At 43.7% G+C, this 17,984-nt stretch overlaps 1 protein-coding gene across 1 annotated transcript in view; it reads left to right on the top strand.

Annotated features, from left to right (window-relative positions):
• Positions 1-17,884, top strand: part of SEMA5A (semaphorin 5A) — a gene marked incomplete at its 3' end in the record, with an annotated part of 517,268 nt that extends 499,384 nt beyond the window's left edge. Inside the window, exons 19-22 of the mRNA XM_017863400.1 lie at positions 8,008-8,178; positions 10,237-10,392; positions 11,802-11,849; positions 17,673-17,884. Coding sequence (XP_017718889.1) covers positions 8,008-8,178; positions 10,237-10,392; positions 11,802-11,849; positions 17,673-17,884 — 587 coding nt within the window. The remainder of the gene's footprint in view (positions 1-8,007; positions 8,179-10,236; positions 10,393-11,801; positions 11,850-17,672) is intronic.
• Positions 17,885-17,984: the final 100 nt, after the last annotated feature.

Here is a 17,984-nt window from a genome sequence, read left to right as displayed (position 1 = left end):
TCTCCAGCAGACCTGAAACCAAATCCTAAATCATTCCAAGCAATATTAAGACCCTTCTCTCAGCCCTCCTTTCAGACAGGATGCAGCTTTAGTTGTCTGTATAGAAAGATCTGGTAGGCCGGGTCACAGTGGGCCCTCCCTGGACCCTGGGCACATTTGTCTGCAGGGGTTCCCCACTTCCTAATGCATTGGGGAAAGACAAATACCATCTAGGCTAGATTGTGTTCATGTTTTTTTCTTCTGATTGTAAAAGGAATTAAAACTTTCCCATGAGCTACTCAAAGGATATGGACTCTAGTTGTTGTGTCTGATGGAAAAGCCAGCCTTTCTAATGTGGTCTGAAATATCCAGGGTCTTTGGAGCGACCATCAGCTCCTTCTGGAGGCTGATCCCTTCCCAGGCCACTGATGGACCCAGCCCTCCCCCATATGGCCTCCATGGACCATCACGTGGTCATCCAGGGTCACGGGTATCAAAGGTGTAACCCCTGGACCCTGGGCCTGCCAAGCCAGTTCTTGGTCCCCATGTCTTCTGTCACAAAGATTCTACCTCATTAATTAAGTCCTCCAAAGATGCAAGCTCTTCTCTCCTGTGGGCCTAGCAGAGCTGTTTGTCTTGGTCTTCTTCCTGAGGCCTGGCTTTTCATTCCACTGAATTCCCAAGCAAGCATAGAGTCATGAAAATGAGCCGAAAGAGCCCCCACCCAGGGCTTTTGCTCTGACAGTGCTCAAAACGCTCCTCCGTCTTTCCCTATAATATTCAAGCCCCTGTTTCTGACTTCCTTCTGCCACAGCTCAGGGTCCCTAGCACCTAACACACTTCCACCAGAGCTTCCCACCTCCTGCTCTCCTGTCCAGAACCCACGGAAAGTCTTTGGCCCACACATTATGGCCATCCCAAGGGCCGATCTGTGACTGGGGAGGCTGCCTTGACTTTTGTGTGAAGCTCCATGAGGACAGGGACTCCTGGCATGGTCTCACTCATGGCAGTGACCTCAGCTCCCAGCAGGGGCCTGGCATATACTAGAAATACCCATCAGGGATTGTTTGTTAATAATGAGGAAACAAAAAGTTGGTTAACTGATCTTTCTTCATTCATGTCATTTCTCAGGAAACATTTTTGAGTAACCGACTGTGCACTGTTTACAGGGTATACACAGATGCACTGCTATGATCCAGGTCAGAAAGAAACTTAAGAGTTTAGGGAAGATGCATCCTGGGAGCAGTGTTAACCCAGTATGGTCGCTGGATACTGAGTTTATGACAACCAGGTGCAGTGGCTGTATCCACCAAGGAGCCAGCCCCTTGGTGGATTTCGCCAAGGAGAAATTGTGGCAGCTACAGCAAGTAGGCTGCCCTTAAGCTGGGTCTTGAGGGACAGAAAGGAGCTGGTGAAACTGACAACCAGAGATGGGAAATTGGGAGGAAGGCTCATTCTGAAGTTGGATACAACATTTTTAAAGTCATAGAATATTAACATATTTCTAGTAGATAAAACTGTCTGAGTTCTTACATCAAAAAACTTGCTTGTAGCAGATATTCAGTGAACCTTCATTGGATTGGGTATGTGAAAGGGTGGATAATGGATGGATGAATGGATAGATGAATAAACATGTATATAAAACTGAAAATATATAGTTTCCAGATTTGTAGCTGAGTCTTCCGATAATGTTTCTGCTCTTATCAGCTGCCTGGCTCCTCCTAGGGTGTCTCTGCTTGAATTTCTCCAGCCTCAGGAGACTCTTCCTTTGCCGACCCAGCTTTCCCAGCCAAGCTGATGCTGAGAGTCTGGGAAAGGTCACTGAACTGTTCTTTCCCATAGTCCCAGTAGGAGGAGTCCTCCTCTGGGGGCTGAGAGGAATCCTGTGGGCGAGCGCACTAGACTCGGGTCCATGCTATAAACTGGAACGGGGCAGATGTCATGGGAATGTCAGGGTCCCTCCACCCACCCTTGTCTCCCTGGGCTCCAGACCCTATCCTTGTTGCCATGGGTAGGATGTGCAGATTCCTCCAGACATTTGGATGCTGTCCTAGTGCACAAGTACAAAGGGTCACCACTCATCTCAGAGACACTCTATTAACATGATCTGTTGGTTGCTCTCATTTTAGTTGATTTGGTGGTCAAGCCAATACCATGTATACATAACTTTAATATGTTGAAATAACTCTGTCCCCATTTTCTTTTTAAAAGCCAAGATTCTGCGGAGTGTTGTGGAGTCATTCAGGGTGGCCCATGTCACTTTGCACTACGCAGTGGGTGAGTCAGGGTTGAGTGATGCTTCCCCTGCCTGGGAAATTCCTAAATGTATGACAAGGCGTAACCCAGCAGGGAGGGTTAGAAGTGCTAGGGGTGTGAATGCTGAGCTGCATAGTTACCAGGAAGCCAGTTAGAGGCCAATTCCTGTCTCATTTAGGATACTCTCCACTGCGAATTTACTCCTTTTTAACCCTGTTGGGTTCATGGTGGATAATTACAAATGGACAGTGTGTTTTATTTAAAATATATTTTCTCATTAAAATTAAATATGAAAATAAATCAGCCAGGCACAGTGACTCACACCTGTAATCCCAGCACTTTAGGAGGTTGAGTTGGGTAGATCACTTGTGGTCAGGCGTTTGAGACCAGCCTGGTCAACATGGTAAAAACTTATTCCTACTAAAAAGAAAAAATTAGCCTTACACGGTGGCATGTACCTGTAATCCCAGCTACTTAGGAGACTGAGGCAGAAGAATTGCTTGAACCCAGGAGATGGAGTTTGCAGTGAGCTGAGATCATGCCACTGCACTGCAGCCTGGGTGACAGAGTGAGATTCTGTCTCAAAATAAAATAAAATAAACCAGAGAATGTAAATGTTACCTCTAAGACTAATGTGTATAATAAACTATAATAAGGTTTCTAAGTCAAGCCCATGCTGAAATGATCATTTTATTCACCTTCACCTACATAATTTACCCCAGCATTGAGAAATAGCTAATTATTTCTCCTTTACTCCTTTTCCTCAATGCATATTCGATTCAGCCTTAAAGACTCCAGACCTTGACCTACAAAGGTACAGACAGCAGATGTTTTTTTGTTGCTAAGTAATGTTCAGCTAAGAGGAAAGTAACCTCAGAGTTTGGCTTAGACCCCATAAAACCTAATGAAGTAAACACAAACTCTTTTCATCAGACTTAACTAAGATGGTTCTGTTTTGTATTTTGCAAAATAATTCTATGGGGAAGGAACACTAAATCTAATGGAGAGACAGACTCTTTGAATCAAAAGAATAATTCTGGCAGTTGTGTGTCCTATAGACAAATCTCTTAGGCATCTCTGGTGTGCTCAGAACCCTCTCTTCCTTTTCATTCTTGGAGTCCTTGAGTCCATACTTTGAAGTGGAGCCAGGCAGGGGGCAGTGGGTAGAGGAAATTTCTTCTTAGAGATCCTTAGGAGCAGACAGCATAGCCATCCTGCAGTGCAAACCTATGTAGTCCAGACCTCAGTATGCTGGAGAATCAATACTACATTTGCCCATGTCCCGAGAGACTGTGAGTGAAGGGCTTCACATCTCTGATCACACACAGGAAGCCTGTTGTGCAAACCTTAGTTATTTAGTTTTTACTTTGCTATTTAGATCTCTGGCAATTGTACATTGGTTACTGCCGTTGTTTTTCATCTTACTGTAGTGGGTGGAATATTCAGCTAGAATCTCTACAACAAGAATGGTATCTTCTTCTATCAAGTCACTTCATGTATAAATTTCATTTTATCAAAAATAATTTCCTATAATTGCTTTGATTCCTTGAAAGCAACATGGATCTGAGCTTGAGTTTGTTTGTCTGATCTTCCCATGAACCAGTATTTCTTGAGCTAAATTAGGTGGTGATTCAAGCCATGAGGAGATTCCTATGTGATTTTTAGCAACATGGGAGGAGTTATGGGAAGCTATAACCTGTGTTTGTGTATCGGGTTCTGTGCTCAGCCTGCCAGTGTTCCAGCCCCAGCTTCCCACTCACTTGCCTAGGACCTAACCTCTGTATGCCTCAAGTCATTCATTTCTGGAACAACCCCCAGGGCAGTTGTGAGGACAGAGATGGAAATTGAATGAGTTTATTTTAATTATTATTATTACTAATGTTATTTTTTTTAGTCCAGTAGAGTTCACATAGCAGGAAAAAAAAAATCTATTTTAGTGGCTCAGCCTCGCTCAGGCCCCTGACACGCTGTGCCTTGCACAGTGGCTTACATTTGTTTTGTTTTCTTGGCTCTGCAACTTTCTACTTCCCCACCAGGTTGTACAGGCTCCCTCACGGTGAAGACTATTTCATTAAGATTTGTATTCTGTAATATCTATTTTAGAAATGCTTTGACCTTTCTCATATGAACTGTTAGTACAATAATGTCCTACATCACAGCTCCATGATATAGGTTGAAACCTGTAACCTCAGGACTGGATCGAGAGGACAGAAAGCAAGCACCGCATTAGGATTGGTCTGGGGACGTAGGGCAATGGCAGACTAAGCAACTCCCGGACAGAGTGAGGACGTGGTTCCAGGCCTCCTTTGAGTTCCCTCTGTACTAGAAACATCCATTTCCCCAGTTATTTGACTGTTGAAATTGGTGGAGGTAGAATGTGATCTTGCGATTTGAACTCCCAAGTGGGAATGTTTCAGCAACTGGATCTGTTCCAAATGCTCTCTTAAACGATTATTCAAACAACAATTCCATTCTCTCTGTTTAACAATCCTGTGCCAGGAGAATTTACCATGATACCAGATGGACGGTTGGTGTGTGTGTGGGAGAGGATTTATTAGACTAGATCACATACACATTGGCACACATGTTAGTAGAAATGTGGACAGGAATCAATACTGTTTGAAATATCACAGGATATATTATGTACATCAGCTTCCTGGTGTGAGATCATTAGATGTTGCATGATTATGGAACCACTGAAATGAGCCCATTTAGTCTCTGTTTTATTTTGTTTTGCTGTGGTAAGAACACTCAACATAAAATCTACCTACACTCTTAACAGGTTTTTGAATGCACAACAGGTATTGTTAAGTATAGGTATACCACGACGTATAGTAGATCTCTAGCTCTGACTCATTTTGAATAACTGGAAGTTTATGCCAGCTATACAGCAGTTCTCCATTTCCCTCTTCCCCTAGTCCCTGACAAACACCATTTTACTCACTGCTGCTATGAGTTTGACTATTTTAGATACCTGATCTAAGTGGAATTACATATTATTTGTCTTTCTGTGTCTGACTTGTTTCACATAGCATAATGTCCTCCCCTAGGTTCATCCATGTTGTTACATCTGGCAGGATCTCATTTTTTAAGGTTGAATAATATTTCATTGTATGTACCTCCCACATTTGCTTTATTTATCTCTTGATGGACATTTAGGTTGTCTTGAAATCTTGGTTATTGTGAGAAATGCTGCAGTGAACATGGGAATGCAGATGTCTCTCAGAGATCCTAATTTCAGTTTTTTGGATATATACCCAGAAGTGGGATTGCTGGATCTTACAGTAATTCTATTTTTATCTATTTTTTATTTTATTTGTGATGGTGTTTCATTCTGTCACCCAGGCTGGAGTACACTGGCGCCATCTCAGCTCACTGCAACCTCCACCTCACAGGTTCCTGCGATTCTGCTACCTCAGCCTCCTGAGTAGTGAGGATGACAGATGTGCACCACCACGCCCGGCTAATTTTTGTATTTTTAGTAGAGACAGGGCTTCACTATGTTGGCCAGGCTGGTCTCGAACTCCTGGCCTCAGGTGATCCACCTGTCTTGGCCTCCCAAAATGTTGGGATTATAGGTGTGAGTCACCACACCCGGCCTCTGTTTTTAATTTTTTGAGGACCCTCCACATTGTTTTCCAAGGCAGCTGCACCATTGTACATTTCCTCCAACAGTGTACAAAGGCTGCAATTTCTCCACGTCCTTGCCAACACTGATCTTTTGTTTTTTGGGTAATAGCCATTCTGGCAGGTATGAATTGATGGTCATTGTGGTTTTGATTTGCATTTCCCTGTTGATTCATGATGCTGAGCATCTTTTCACATACTTGTCGGCCATTCATCTGCAGGTTCATCATGCCATACAGAGATCTTCAGAACACATGGTTAGTTGTACATCAGGCCCTGACACAATCTAGGGCACACATTAGACCCTTCTGAGCCCTGAGCTGCCTTGTACGCATTTAGACAGCCAAGATCTAAGACACTTGCTGTTACTATAAGTCACAAGGACTTATTTTTGCCTTGGCGTATGGGGCATGCAAGGGTACTCCCTGGAGGCCAAGCTCCAATTTAGGTTGCGAACAGGAAAAAACTGTCAGCAAGTGCTTCCTTCAGTGAGGATAGATATGGGAGAGAGTTTTTTAAAATTCAAAAGTTCTAAGAAAACACATGCCTGCCTTTTTTATTGCTGACATTACAGCCAGTATCAAATACTTGATCAGTTCCTGTAACTGTCTGAGATACCGTATAACTTTTAGGGAAAATACTGTTGAATTCTGCAAGTTTGTGTAAACTATTGAATCACACAATTTCCGGTTAGATTGCAAACTTATTTCTAACTTGGGTTTAAATATTTTGTTTTCTTTTACTTTCTGCAAATTAGAATATTGTCATAAAGATGATATTTTGCTCTGGTTTCTCAAAATGCTTTCTTTTACCTTTGCCAATATCTAAAAAGAAACATTACACCATAATGATGTAATATATCACGACAGGCGTATTAAAATACAATCTAAGTTATTCTAGCTAAAACAATCTTATACCCTGAATGATTTTGGCACCCTCTGGCATAGTTGCTCCTGTTTTTTTGTGTAGGCTACAAAGAACTTTAAAATGTGACACTCTCTACATATAGCAATAGTGAGTCTCTCCTCAGCTTTTTAATTGAGTTGGCTGTGGTTATGATTGGTGCTTAACCCCTGATTAGGATCTAACACCTTGTTTGACAAAATCCTGTTGCTTTGTCCTGGGACTCAGCAATAACAGGGAAGGTCTGGTTAGCAAGAGAGAGGCACAGTCAGGAGTTAGCTAAACAGAAAATCATATTTGACATTGTCACAAGCCCAAGCCAACATGAGGTCTTGGTTTTAGCAAGATCAGCTAATAAAGGACTGAGTCTTAAAGTCTCCCAGATTCAGGTGAGCCACCTGACCCCAGCATTCGGCAGGCCAGTCTGCAGGTACCAAGAGCCCAGCCTAAAGAATTCAGGAGGCTAACTTGAGCAGGCAGAGACATGTGCTGGGTTATGAGCTGTCATGGAAATGGTTAGTCAAGGAACCAGTTCGGCCTAATGTTCACATTGTAAAACTGCACCCTTAATAGCTAAGCCGACATATGGCGGCAGATTTTCAGATTCCTCTCTGTAGTGATTTAAACATAGTGTCAAGTCTGTGTGGATATACTTAATTTGGTCACTTTGTGCCTGAATTTACCAAGCATTCTTCAGTTGCCTTCCTCATGGGACCCGTTAGCTTTTCTCTACCCCACTGTCAGGGAGTAAACCATACTCCAATTAGTAAAGGAGTTCGTGACTTGAGCTACTTACCTTGGCTTTAAGTCTTGTCTGGCTAGTTAGATGGCAAAGGTGAGAACTGGCTGGGGCTTTACATCAATAACCGTACAACGTGGTTCATGGTTGTTCTCAAGGGCTGGAATTAGTATGACACCTCTTGCGCTCTGCTGTCATGCTTGTACTTAGATACGATAGATTTAGAAATATTTTCTGAAAGAATGAATAAAGGGAACTGAAAAAGTGTAGGGAGGAATCTGTAAAGCTGGATCTGTCACCAAGAGGAAGACTCCAAATGTAGCCCCGCGAGGGGTCAGAAGCCTCGTTGCTACGTGCCCACCGATGCACGGAAGCCTTCCTGGAGTGCAGATTGCATTTTGTTTCCCTTACTAAACAGAATCCACTTGGCTTCCATTTAGTGACTCCTTTCGCTTGGTTGGGATTGGATTACAGAAGTGCTATGACATTGTGTTCCTTCACAGTGGATGGCATGTGGTCTTGCTGGTCTCCCTGGACGAAATGTTCAGCAACATGTGGCGGTGGACACTATATGAGGACCCGTTCTTGCTCCAATCCAGCCCCGGCCTATGGAGGAGACATCTGCCTGGGGCTGCACACAGAAGAGGCACTCTGCAACACGCAGCCCTGCCCAGGTAAGCGGCACCTCACCTATTGCACAGCTTTAGGACAAATTGGCCTCTTTCCTTAATGGATAAATGGGGAAGTTGATAATACCCCATCACAGTAAGTACTAAAAGGGGGGTGGACAAGTTAACAACATGCTATTACCCTTGAAGTGACTTTAAAACATAGTATCTATAATAAAACAGTTCTCACTGCGCCACAGATTCAGAACTCGTGTTCGAAGCCTTTAGTCCAGCAATGGGAGAGGGCTAAAGGCTTCAAACACGAGTTCTGGATCTGTGGCTTGGTACAACACCCAATCTCCCTAATTCGGAAACATCAACATCCCAATTTATTCTTGACTTTGCTAACTAACACTAGTGACCCACAGGCAACACCTTGCTGTGTTGAGGGAGAGAGAAAGTCCAAGGAAAGGTGGGAAAGAACAAGCATTTGTACTGCCCGCTCCGAGTCTGTAGGTCTGAGTGGGGAAATCACCTGCAGCTTTTTTGTCTCAAAACCAGCCTGGGTGCAGCCACGTGCCTTCCAAAGATCTCCAGACCTGTGTTCCAGGAATGACTTCTCAAATGTGACAGGAGGACCCTAAGCACTCTTGGAGAATGCTTCATCTATGGGCAATGGGCTGTAATTTAGAGGGAGTGCAATTAAAGGAAAGAAAAAGCATGACATCAAATCAGTAAGAGGAGGAGCACAGCAAACCACAGAAACTGGTGATAGCAAAGCATTTTTAAAGCCAGTAGCCTAATAACAGAGTCTGAGGTTTTGTTGTTGAAAATCAGGGTGGGGAGCAGGGAGCACCGCTGTGAAGTGCAACTCACAGAAGCCAGACATGGGCCCGTGGGTGTGGGAGCTCCTGGCTGCAAGCTCCCTGTGGCTGATGTAGGTGCCCAGGGACTCCACCACCACCACCACATCACAAATAGCTTGGTTTACTGACATGAAGGAACCACCTGGAATGAAAATGAGCTCTTCTTTTCTTCGTCTAACTTTGACATTGAAACACGCACTTTTGTTTTTAGCTTGCTCCTGCACATCTTTCTAGAAGGTTCTATGTATATTGAAAAGGGCCTTGAAGCCAGATTCTCACTGTCATTCCAAAAACTGACACTTTCTGCATTTCTAAGGAAACATTGCATCCTTTACCTCGAACAAGGCACAGGTTTGATTTCAAAATTTTCCCTGCCACTGCAAAGTGGATGCTTCTATTTAAAAAGGGGAAAAAAGCAAATTGCATGGAAAAATACCTTATTATCAGGGCTAAAATTTCATAAACAATATTGAGAGTTTACTTTTTTAACCCTCTTATATAGCAGTGTTACTCCTTCCTTTTCACACGTTTGTATGACTGGGTGAATTTCACAAATCCTAGTAAATATTCCACTTGGGGGTCAAGTTTCCTGTCAATGCCCATCTTTTGGCCTTGACCCGAGACTTATGCATTGACGTTATCTCTTCAGAGACAGCAGACATGAGATAAGATGAATTCTACCTTAAGGGTAGCCTGATTTTGGCACGTTGACTCTGAAGAATTGTTTTTATGACAGAAGAGAAAGTAATTGTGTAGCCTCAGACTCCCTTTGAGCAATCTGGGAGCTTCATGAGCACACAATTATTTCTCTTGCCTGAGCACAGAGGAAGTAGAGAATTTCCAGGAAAGCATTTGACGCTCTTTGAGGGGAGCATTACCCATAGTGAAATGGCACCTGCATTGATGACGTATGTGCCTCTGCTGCTGATGGTACACACACAGCTGGGTCTCATGGATTCACTTACTGAGTGTATAAATACAATTACTTTACAATGTTAAAATAATGTTTGTCTTAGGAAGTTTATTTTAAGCACATGATATCTGATCATATCTATACCAGTGCAGGCATTTTTATTCATCCTCATGTGTACTGTATGTTCTGGACCTGTTAGATGATACAACTACATCTTACTGATGCACAGAACCATTAAAAACATGTTGTGGAATCCAGAAATCACATATGTAACTTGCCAGTGAGTCCAGGATGATTGAGCCTATTAGCTATTCCACCCCATCTCCCCTCTTCTGATCTCTGCAGAGAGCTGGTCAGAGTGGTCGGACTGGTCCGAGTGCGAAGCTTCTGGTGTCCAAGTCCGTGCCCGCCAGTGCATCCTCCTGTTCCCCGTGGGCAGCCAGTGCTCCGGGAACACCACGGAGAGCCGGCCGTGTGTGTTTGACTCTAATTTCATCCCAGGTAAGAGCAGAGGTATCTATCAATAAGAACAAAATCGCTTCCAACATGGAGAGAGAAAATGATTCATCGGTCAGAGGTGTATTTGGCTTATTTGGTGATATAGGGATGATTCTATCAAGCCCTGTAGTTTCAAGGTGTTTAAAATGTAGGTCTATAGATAACTGCAGATTTAAACGTGAATTCAGTTCATGAGTTTAAGATTTCTTAGGCAAAGTGTCTTTTGCAGTTTATTGACTATAATATAATCAGAAGACTTTGCTCAAAAAATGAAAATATTTGGTTATTACTAAATCTGATTTAGTTATTTGGTTATTTTAACATTAGGTTAAATGTTTAGGCAATGCTCGCTGTATATGCACTGGTACACAGAGAAAAAACACCATTCTCTTTATGCAGTCTTTAATATACTTGGGAAGGTAGAAATGCATCATTATTCTCCTGTTGGAGAATAGGTTGGCCCTCATTCTGCCAGCTTTTCATGGTAAAGTCATAGTTGTTGGTGATAGCTGGTCACCTGTTGTACGCTCACTGTAACAAGGTGCTATACGAATGCATAAATCATTGAGCATATGTCCACTGTGTGCCTTAGGACTATTACGTGGACCAGCCTCTTACAAATAAATAGTAGAGTTGAATTTTATAAGCCAGTTTTATTTGTTTTCTTTCGTCTGTGTAGAAGATACTATTTTAGAGAAAATTAGTACACCATACCTCAATCATGTATGACACAGAACTATAAGAGTGGTTGTTACTGTTTTCCTTTTTAACCATAGTCATATTTTTAATTCTTGTTGTCTAATAAAAAATCAGTACAGGAAAGGATGGTGTTTCTATACTCCTGAGTAATATTTTATCCTCGGGAGTTAAAACACGTCAGAGATGCGGCCTCTCTCTGCATCCTGCTGTGGGTTTCATGTGTGGCATGCAAAGAGATCAGGGGCCTCCTGAAGAGGGACTTCACTTGTTCTGGAGACGTCCTTGAGCTCTGGTGAATGGGCCATCCCTCTGCTGGGAAGGTGACAACACTGGCTCTGATGGAACAAGTCTCAGAAGCAAGAATACCACAGGAGTACTCTGTGTGTTGGACAGAGCAGGGGGTTCACCCCTGGCAGGACACCTTGTAATGGAAAATGAGCACATTCCCTGCTTTCAACCCAAGAGACCATAGCATTATCTTTCTGTGATAAATGAATCTCATCTCTCCCCAGTCAAAGTGATTTGGCCAAATCCATATCATGTTGGTTAAAACAAGCAAACGAACAAGTAGAATTTTTCTGATAATTAATCAGGCTTTTGAAACTTTGTGTCACATAAAATTCAGAATCATTAGACAAACATACACAAAGCATGAATGTGAACTGTCTTCCCAACACCTTTTACACATTGTGATTTGACTTTTATTTTTCCAGAAGTATCTGTGGCAAGATCCAGTAGCGTAGAAGAGAAAAGGTGTGGAGGTATGTTATTCCTTTTAAGTAATTGTAATGGGTATACTGATATATTCTAATCATTTCCCTTCCTGCATGTTTTCTATAATGTTTCTGCCTCTTGGCCAAGAATGAAAAACTGGAGAAAGTCTTGGATCCCAGGCATTCTACCTTGGCATAAATGCTAATAGTCAATATTTGATGTGCAGATTGGTGGTTCTCAAAGTGGGGTGCCTAGACCCACGTCAAGAGCATGGCCTGGGAGCTCGATGGGAATGCACATCCTCAGGACCCACCTTGATCCACAGAATCTGGACCTCCCTGGGAAGGTCCCAGCAGTCGGTGGTTCAATTCACCCTGCAGGTGATTCTGATGGATGCTAAGCTTTATGAACCAGTGGTCTTGGTATTCACTACAGCTAGTTTCATGAGTAAAGTAGAATTCAAACAATTTGTTTATATTTATACAACAAATCCATGGCAGCTAGCCTCCAATCTGCAACCCACTGAAATGACTAAACTATAATGAGGTATAAGGTTATACCTATAGTGCCAGAGGAATTTTTCAAACCTGCTGCCACCCTGAATGTCAAAGACAACATTATCTGGTTCAAGTCCATGACAAATTTGGACTTTACAGTCTGTGCCTTACATATACCCACAAAGTACTTGTCGGTATTGTAAACATGCCTGGATAGAGAGGTTGGTTGTCCAGCAACCAAGGAATAGCCCATGTCCGCCTTTCAGAATCTGAGCCAATGTCTACATTGAGACCTTCACTTCCACATGTGTGACTGATGATGATAGATTCCCATTTGCTCCCCTAATCTATTCCACAGGGTGTCCCAGAGAGCCCAGCCCAACATTGCCTCTGACATGTTCACACGGAACCTGAAGCTTCATAGGCCTGTTTCAGGAATGTATCATTCCTAACTACCATTATCAACTACCTTGGTTAGGAGCTTACTGGCTGGGCACAGTGGCTCACGCCTGTAATCCCAGCACTTTGGGAGGCCGAGGCAGACAGATCACCTGAGGTCAGGAGTTCAAGACTAGCCTTGCCAACATGGTAAAACACCATCTCTAACAAAAAATATAAAAATTAGCCAACATGGTGCCACACACCTGTAGTCCCAGCTACTGGAGAGGCTGAGGCAGGAGAATCTCTTGAACCTGGGAGGCGGAGGTTGCAGTGAGCTGAGATCGTGCCACTGCATTCCAGCCTGGGTGACAGAACGAGACCCTATATCAAAAATAAATTAATTAATTAATTAATAAAAGAGCTCACTATCTGTGACATTCTGTCTGCTCAGTCAGCAGTCTGTTAGTTCATTCATTCATTCATTCATTCAGTAAACCTTGCTGAACACCTGCTCTGTGTCAGTTGTGTGAAGACCATTGAGCTTGTGATGGGTACCCAGGCAGTCTCAGGCCCTCTGACAAGCAATCATATAATCAGAGACCCCAGTGCCTCAGAAGGGCAATGTTAGGTGTCTGAGCTCAGTCAGTGGAGTGAGTTCACTAACTGGCTGTTGCTAACGTGGGATCCAACTACAAGATGAATATGCAACCAGTTCACATAAAAATGATCATGCCAATTAGTACCCTCTAATGTTTTTAGATCAGTAATTGTGTGCTCTACACTGTTTTACATGTTATAGACAAGAATATGGTACAAAGTCCATTTGGTCCTCACAAGGAGCATTCATGTAGGCACCAGGATCCACATTTCTTCATGTAACACCTCTGGAGATAGAGAAGGGTTTTGGAACTCAGCAGTTTTCAGATGGTAGAAGGATACGTAGGGCCTTTAATTACATGACACCTGCACAGGGCCTGGGGTTGTTCTACAACCAATCTCCTTAACAATGCTGCTGTGAGATGTTGAAAAAGTGAAGATGCTAAGTAAGGGTCTTCCTAGAAGTTCTGCTCAGATCTACAGAAAATGGGTCAGGTCAGTGACATTTTAATACCAGATGACTGAGGAAACATTACTTTTCAGAGATTTTGCACTTGGGAATTATAGAAAAGGAACAGTGCTTATGTATTTAATCTGCATTTTATAAATGGAGACCATGAGGCTCAGAGGGGTGATGTCACTGGCCCAAGTGCACACATGGAATTTAGCCAGTGGGATCCAGTGTGAGTTTTGAACCCAAATCACCGTAGGAAAAGAGCCCTGACAATAAGTACTCAAAAGCAATAAGTACTCGGGAGGCTCCAGCCACAGTAGCCCTGGTTAAGTAACACTGTTGGACAACACCCAGAGTCCATGACTCTCTGCTGTCATCAAGGACAGTAGGTCAAGAGTGGAGCAGAGTTTATAAGCGTTCCCATTCTCAGGGAGGCCATGCAGAGCCTGAGGCTCAAACAGCTGATGCCTCAGCAGAGCTGGCTAGATATTTGTGCCTGCTGCCAGACGTGTGCAGTTCACTTTCCTCCCGCTGAGCCTGAGTTACCCTGTGGAAGACCTTCAAGGGCCTTGAGCACCCAGGAGAACCTTGTGCAAAGCCCATCCCCACCTTAAAATACTACTTCTGTGGGTCTGAACCAGCTATGCCTAATGGCTGCACAAGCCTTGAGATGCTATTGGTTAAATCACAGGAAGTTGAACTTCTCTGAGATATTCAGAATGGATTTTTTTTTTTTTTTTTAGATCTTTAGGCTGCTGGCACTGGCCCTGGCACAATGGCATAGGCAGTTTAGATGAATCTTATTGTAGGGCTAATAGTTGAAAACAGTTACCTAGCAAGGATGTTTTTGACAACATAGGCATCTTTTTATCTTTTTTTTTCATTTTGTTGGAAAATCAATCAAACTTTGTACAGAAAATTAGTCAATTGAACCAACAGCGTAGTTGGTCTGTATTCCATCTTTACTGATCAAAATCAACAGCAGAAAATCATATTCAAAGGAAAGAATGACAGTAAGCACATTCACAGGAAATTTAATGGGCACTACTTTCCCCATGCAGAAAAATGTGCTTCCACTGAAATTTTTCATCTTAGAGAGCTATTTTTAGTTGCATGAGACATAAAGACTATGTAATCGTCATAAAGATGTCAGCTGGCCCCAGCCCTTCCCAGGCACCTGTTGGAATGATTCATTTGACTAGTGACACAGTATCTGCATATAGAGACCACTATGCATCTTCCCTGTGTTATAATGAAACATGGGTTATCAGTGCAGCAGGAAGTGTTTCCTTCGGTACAAGGCATTGACCCTGGGGAGCGCTAGCAGCTGAAATACAGAGAAGTAAGAACTTGTGTGAAATCAGCTCTTGCTTATCTAAGTACAGCGTCAGTGTTACAGTTAAAGTCCCAGTGGCTGCTGGTGGAATGCCTCCTGGATGCTTTATCCGGCTATCCCAGGTTGGTGGTTCTACAGCCCTAGAGGCTTCATCACAGCGTCAGGAAATGCCAAAGATTCTGAAACCATTGACCAACTAAGCTGCGAGTGAAAAACTGAGGTGGTTGTCAGGGAGTGGGTGATCCTTTTGGAATGTTCTAGTGCTGTCATCTGGGATGATCCAGCCCTTAGTGCTGACCACATTGGGCACCTGTGCTAGGAACTGCATTGTCCACTGGGACTTCAGTGGTCAGGATTGTCTTGGGAGTTCTGCCTGACAGTGAGTCAGAGGGAAGGCAGCCTCCCTTCATAGTGTCCATGTACCCGAGGGGGCAGATCCAGCTCCAAAGTCCTGGGTTCCTGGAACACATCTGGAGCAGCCAAGGAGCACAGCTTAGAGGGGAATGTTCAGGGTTTAGGGACAAAGAGAGATAGCCAACCTCTGCCACGTATCACAGGTGAGGCCTTGATGGCATCTCCTGACTGTAGGTTCAGCTTCCCTGAGGCCTCTCAGCCACTGGAGGGTTACATGAGGTTCAGAAAGTACTCAAACAGAGCCCCATAGACCTAGGTCTGGTGGGCACTCAGTGAACAGTGTCCCTCCTTTTGACACCAAGTGTTAGAGCCCCATGGGTCAGCATTGGCAGGATGGAGTCCCTTCATGAGCACAGGGAAGGCGGCTCAGAAAATCCCTGGGGAGGAGACTGGGCTGGTTAAGATGCACACAGACTCTGGGTTCAGGGGCAAACCCGCAGGCTCTTCTCATTATCTCTAGAGCCTGGAAAATCTTGCTCTGTAGCCAGGCAGACTTGCCAGCATTGCAGTGATGCTCAGCACATAGCTCCAATTGTCCCTCTGGGTGCAGGGTTGACAGGTCAGGGAAAGGTATTGGTGACACCGCCCCTCACCCTGGTGGTGTGTGGAGGAGACACCCTGGAGGAAAGCTGGTGTCCTCAGGATGTGCTCTGAGTAGGTGGCACATGAGGCCAGTACCCCATGGGCAGCAGCCACTTGGTTCCAACAACACAGAGGAAGATAAGGCCCTGTTCTGCTTCACCCAGTTCTCCCGAAACCCAGCGCTGGGGCACTGCCCAGATGCTGCCTTCGTTTCCGGAAAGGCTTGAAACTTTAATAGTAGTATTTTACCAACACACACAAGGAATATCTGTTGTCTTTGTTGTTTCCTGAGCTATAACACAGGCCTTGGTATGGTGCCTTGATGTCACTTGAGCCAATCCTATTTTAGAGATATAAGTCCATGCTGGCAAATTTTCTGAATGCTTTGTATTCATAACTCCAGGAAAATAATGAAACAGAAGAGATGCCATTAAATAGGAAAACATTGGGGAAAAGAAGGTCATTTCATGACTGTTTAAAAGATCATATTTTATTGATTGAACACAAATCCCTTATTTCTTTTTAGTCAACCATTTTCTTGACAAGACCTTCAAAATACAACATAAGTGAGAAAAGTGGCACACAGGAGAGTATTGACACCACACACAGAGCACACATATGTGCCGAGTGTCTCTGGAAGGGCACAGGAGAAAGTGCTTATAATAGTTACTTGTAGAAAAGGATCTTTCCTGTAGACCTTTTTGCACTTTCTAATGTGTACATATTCATACTCAAAAAATATAATGGAAACTATGAGTTTATGTGAATAGAAAACATTTTAAATAGGATGAAATGGAGAGAGGGCTAAAAGCAGTCTGGTTTGCAGATGAGCAGTAGGTTGGGAGAGTAGCTGCTTCTCCCTTGTTTTCAGGACACAGCCTTGCTGCACACAGGGAGGCCCAACCCATTGAAGAGCACAAATAACCTTTTCTGCAGAAACCTTGCACACTACGGATTAGGCTGAACTTGAAGCAGAAGAACACTGTTGTACAAACCTTTAAATTAAAAAAAAATGCTTCTGGCAGTGTATTAAAGTTTAAGGTCACTCCAAAGGACTATCATCCGTAAGAGAATGAATTTAAAATACCCTGCGCTCCCCCTGGCATGGTGGCTCTTGCCTGTAATCCCAACACTTTGAGAGGCCGAGACTGGCGGGTCACCTGAGGTTGGAGTTTGAGACTAGCCTGACCAACATGGAGAAACCCAGTCTCTACTAAAAATACAAAATTAGCCAGGCGTAGTGGCACATGTCTGTAATCCCAGCTACGCGGGGGGCTGAGGCAAGAGAATCACTTGAACCCAGGAGGTGGAGGTTGTGGTGAGCTGAGATCACACCATTGCACTCCAGCCTGGGCAACAAGGGTGAAACTCCATCTCAAAAAAAAAAAAAAAAAAAAAAAAAAAAAAAAAAAAAATTCTGCGCTCGCTCTGGAGAAGTTTCTTGATGGTCACGACATTTCCAACAAAATACTTAAGAATGCTGGTTTCTTTAATTTGGGAATGGGGATGAGGCTTTTCATTTTGACTTTCTCTTTTCTTCCTAGCGTTTTGAGTAGCTAGGCAGGATGTTCTTTTCAAATGTGGCATCACTTTGCTCTTGTCTCCCTAGAGTTCAACATGTTCCACATGATCGCCGTGGGGCTGAGCAGCTCCATCCTTGGCTGCCTCCTCACCCTGCTCGTCTACACCTACTGCCAGAGGTACCAGCAGCAATCCCACGATGCGACTGTCATCCACCCCGTCTCACCCGCCCCCCTTAATACCAGCATCACCAACCACATCAACAAACTGGACAAGTACGACTCGGTGGAGGCCATCAAGGTAAGGAGTCGGCAGCGACAGTGGCAGCCAGGTGTGCACAGAAGGCGGGTGGACCCTGCCTTTATTATTATTATTATTTTTTTTTTTAATTTCTTTTTTA

Source organism: Rhinopithecus bieti, unplaced genomic scaffold (assembly GCF_001698545.2).
Source record: "Rhinopithecus bieti isolate Rb0 unplaced genomic scaffold, ASM169854v2 scaffold_70290, whole genome shotgun sequence".
NCBI lineage: Eukaryota > Metazoa > Chordata > Mammalia > Primates > Cercopithecidae > Rhinopithecus > Rhinopithecus bieti.
The sequence above is the reverse complement of the archived record's forward strand: the minus strand, read 5'-3'. Positions and strand labels throughout refer to the sequence as shown.